The 3,921-nt window shown below is 44.7% G+C and overlaps 1 protein-coding gene across 3 annotated transcripts; it reads left to right on the plus strand.

The window, feature by feature from the left end:
- The first annotated feature begins 449 nt into the window (after positions 1 to 449).
- LOC147443869 (uncharacterized) lies at positions 450 to 3,490 on the plus strand. Of its 3 annotated transcripts, XR_015189993.1 has the most exons (4): positions 450 to 837; positions 1,124 to 2,399; positions 2,736 to 2,851; positions 3,292 to 3,490. XR_015189993.1 is itself a non-coding variant. In XM_086526681.1 (2 exons), the coding sequence occupies exons 1-2, from the start codon at positions 616 to 618 to the stop codon at positions 2,309 to 2,311; spliced, it is 1,410 nt and encodes a 469-aa protein (XP_086382807.1). In that variant the 5' UTR covers positions 450 to 615; the 3' UTR covers positions 2,312 to 2,568. The 3 variants fall into 3 exon arrangements, 1 of the variants encoding a protein (XP_086382807.1); XR_015189992.1 differs by lacking the exon at positions 3,292 to 3,490 and having other exon boundaries at positions 2,736 to 3,073; XM_086526681.1 differs by lacking the exons at positions 2,736 to 2,851; positions 3,292 to 3,490 and having other exon boundaries at positions 1,124 to 2,568.
- The last annotated feature ends 431 nt before the right edge of the window (positions 3,491 to 3,921 follow it).

Raw genomic sequence — 3,921 nt, forward strand, 5'->3', positions numbered from 1 at the left:
TTCTGAAGGACTCTAAGTTCCGTTTTAAGAGGATCCTTGCTGGTCAGTTGTCTTCCTCATCTACCTTGGATAAGATGCTCACTAGGGACCAGTGGGAGAGAAGCAAAGCCATCGAGCTACGCCATCTCGAGAGTCAAATTCAAGAAGGAAACTTGTTCTTTACTCAGTTGCAAAATGAGATCAACTCTCTCCCCCAGGTTGCACAATGAGCTTTAGCCTGTATTCTACCCTGCTTTTGTTATCCCTAGATGAGGTAGGCCGCCTCTTGATTTGAGGAGCTTTGCCTTGCTAGATGATTTATTGTTTTTTGTTATCCCGAGGCTGGCGTGGCTACTTCCTTATGTAATTCCTGATCTTTCTTAATATAATTTCCCTGCGTGTATGGTTTAAAAAAAAAAACAAAAAAAAAACGTGGATGTAAGGCCCAAAATTTCAGTGTTTGTCCAGTCATTGTGAAAGCTCCGATCAAGTCCGACGTTGTACTTCTGTCATTGTTAGGGTTTAGGAAGAAGACAGGATAGACGATGAGGTTTTCCCAATGTTAGGGTCGAATTGAAGGGCTTCTTGTAGGAATTCGCACAAGGGTTTGTCTCTGTGTTTCTGCTAGAGGTCTTCATGGATTCAGACCAGGCCAAGATATTTGTAGGTGGAATTTCTTGGGAGACATCAGAAGAGAAGCTCAAAGATTATTTCAGCAACTTCGGTAACGTCGTAGAGACCGTTATTGTGAAAGACAGAACTACCGGGAGAGCTCGGGGCTTTGGTTTCGTGGCTTTCTCAGATTCTGCTAGCGTGGATAGAGTCACTCTCGAGAAGCACAGCATCGATGGCCGCATGGTACGTTCTTTCTTTTTCCCTTGAGTCATGTTAGGGTTTCTGTGTTCTTCGTTTGCAGACGCTTGTTTGCTAGCAGCGTTCTCTTGTCCTGGTTTAGCTTAAAGCTTCAGCAGTAGTCAGAGATTAGCATTTAGCAGCTGTAGTTATTTTTCTCTCTTTTTCATGATGCTCAGCATATTCTGTGTTTTTTTCCTGTTACCTTGCGTCCTGCATAGTGTTTTCTATGTCGTTTGTTGTAATTAGGATTAGGGTTTGTAACTAGCCAGCATTTACTTAATCTATTTAGGTGGAAGTCAAAAGAGCAGTCCCAAGAGATGAGCAGCAGAATTTACCTAGAAGCAGCAATGCAATTTCAGTTTCAGGAAATAGTGGTAGGACCACAAAAATTTTTGTTGGGGGATTAGCATCTACAGTGACTGAGGAAGATTTTAAGACATACTTTTCCCAGTTCGGAGAGATTACAGATGTGGTTGTCATGTATGACCCTAACACTCAACGGCCAAGGGGCTTTGGATTTATCACTTTCGATTCTGAAGATGCCGTGGAGAAAGTATTGCAGCAAAACACATTTCATGAAATACATGACAAGCTTGTTGAGGTGAAGAAGGCAGTTCCTAGAGAGCTCTCTGCCAGCCGTGCAGGTGGGGGTGGTGGATTTGGAGGTGGACGAGGTGGATCTTTGCACACTGCTGGGTATGGGCAAGGAGGTAACTCAGGTCCGGGAAATGCATACAATGGTCCTCGGTATGGACCACCTCCAGGGGGTAGAGGTGGGTTTCAGTCATATGGACCTCCTTCGTACGGGACACCCAGTTATGCAGGGCCCGGCTACAACGTTTCAATGAATGGAGCATATGGAGCTGTTCCTTATGGTGGGGGTGTTGGTTATCCACCGGCGGGACCATATGGTGGAGGCTATGGTAATCCACCACCTTCAACAGCATATGCAGGGGCAGGTGGTTATGGAGCGCCTGTAGCTCCCATGGGAGGATTTGTTGGTGGGCCTCCTGTTGGTCCAAGGAGTCCTTGGGGCAGCTCAGGTGGAGCTTTTGGAGGTGGTGGGAGCCCAGCTGCTTATGGAACAGGACCAGGAATGAGTGGCTACCCAGCTTCAACTTGGAATTCAGGAGGTGCGGCTCCTCAAACAAATGGTGGTGGTACTCCTTACGGCAATAATGGCTATGGGTATGGAACTAATGACAGTCCAAGTGCAGGGGGCTATCCTGCACGAGGCATGGCAGCTGGGCCCACTGGTGGTTATGGTGATCCATATTCTGCAGGTTGGAAATCAGGTGACGCACACAATTCCCCTGCTGCAGCCTCAGGGGCAGGGCCTGCGTCTGGGTATGGCAGTGGTATGGGTGCTGGCCCGGTTGGAGATGGTGCAGGCTATGGCGTTGCAGGAAGGCAAACACAACGAGGCCCCGATGCTCGCTTTAGGCCATACCCTGCTGCAGGTGAACGGACTACATGAGCTCACAGCAGGGCTTGTCAGATCACATATGGTTTGAAGCAGTCACTTTCTGGCTCTCCAGCTTGCTCAAGCATTCGTTGCCCACATGGTACTGACAGACAAGAGGAGTCTGCAAGCTTTTTTTGGTGCTAGTTCTATTTGGTTTAATTTTGCTACTTGTAGTAATTCAACATATCACTAGGATTGTTTTTGTATGTTTGATGTCTTGTGCACAAGTTGGTTTGTCTAATACACAGATTTGCTTTATTTGTTACAAATACCACAGGTTCATAATTTGGTTTTATAGGAGGGTCAGTGGAAGTTAAGCTAAGCAGCTTTTGTTTCATTTTTCTTTTCCTACCAGGATTTAGCTCAGGCTTTGTTAGGGCTTAGCGAAGCTTTTCTTTTCTCATACATTTCTTCGTGGATGTGCCCTGTGTAACAGGGGTCGCGGCCCAAATTTTGAGAGAGGATCCAAGCTGAGCTCTCTGATGGTATGCTGAACTGGGGAATGCGGCCTTTCCATGCCTTCCGTGCGGAACTTCTGCAAGGAGTTCCCAGGTTGACAGTTTAACTGAACTTAATTGGAAGTTTAGTACGGCATAGTCACAAATTTTAGATAGCTGAACATAAGTGTAGCCTTGTAGGTATGCTTGCGAGGAGAACCCTCTTTCTAGTTGCCAATTAAACAAGATCCATTCAATTGACTAGACACAAACTTCTTAGATCATGAAGGATAGCCTAGTGAAATATTGGTTATAGTGCAGGTTTTTTGTTTTGGTAGAGGTGAAGAGTAGCGATTCTTTTGTAGATAGCTCTTTGAAATGGTCGTGGAGGGGGGTTTGTCTCTCTCTTTCCCTCATTTAGATGCTTATGGCAGTTTAGTTGCTTGTGGAATAGGGTTCCCTCTTTTGGTTTTGTTGCGGCTGTGATGAGATGCGAAATGTTAGCAGGCACTGTTTTTCTAATGATTGGCCTCTCTCCTTTTCTGCTTTCTGCAGGCTAAATGGTGGGACTGCACAATAGTTTGTGAAATCTTGTGTTCGATTCTTTTCATCTTGTGTGTTATGAGGGAATGAATTGGCACCGGGTTTTGAGTGAAGAGTTGGAATGCTTCTTATGTAAATTGAGTTTTTTTTTTTGTGCAAAGCAGATATTGTTAATATTATTAAACTTTTAAGAAAGAGTCATGCTTTTGTATTCCCTTCTTCACCTTGTGTGTGCTGTTGATTACTTGATCCTTGTGGCCGAGTCTTTCACAAGTCTAGTGAAGCTCTTTTGGTTTGCATGTCTGGTGCTTATGCTTATGTGCAAAGCATCGGTCGATGCTTAGGGTAACGTGGACAACAAGCTTTTGTATTTTATGTTTTGGTTGCTCTGTTTTCATGTCTTGTGATTGTGGCTCAAGCGTAAAGACAAGCTGTCATGCGCTTCTCATGTTATCTTCTGGCTGGGAATAAAGAAGTGTGAGGGAGTTCAACAACGCAGATGTACTGGGAACAATCCAAGTCGGTTGTTTCTTTGGGTATTTGGTCTGTGGTGACTCTAGTTCTTTTTGAAAGGAGGTTATATGTTTATAGAACCGAGCTCAAAATATTCAACATCTCTTTGTATGTGTAATGTCTTAAAAA

Source organism: Adiantum capillus-veneris, chromosome 13 (assembly GCF_014529385.1).
Source record: "Adiantum capillus-veneris isolate H3 chromosome 13, ASM1452938v2, whole genome shotgun sequence".
Lineage (NCBI taxonomy): Eukaryota > Viridiplantae > Streptophyta > Polypodiopsida > Polypodiales > Pteridaceae > Adiantum > Adiantum capillus-veneris.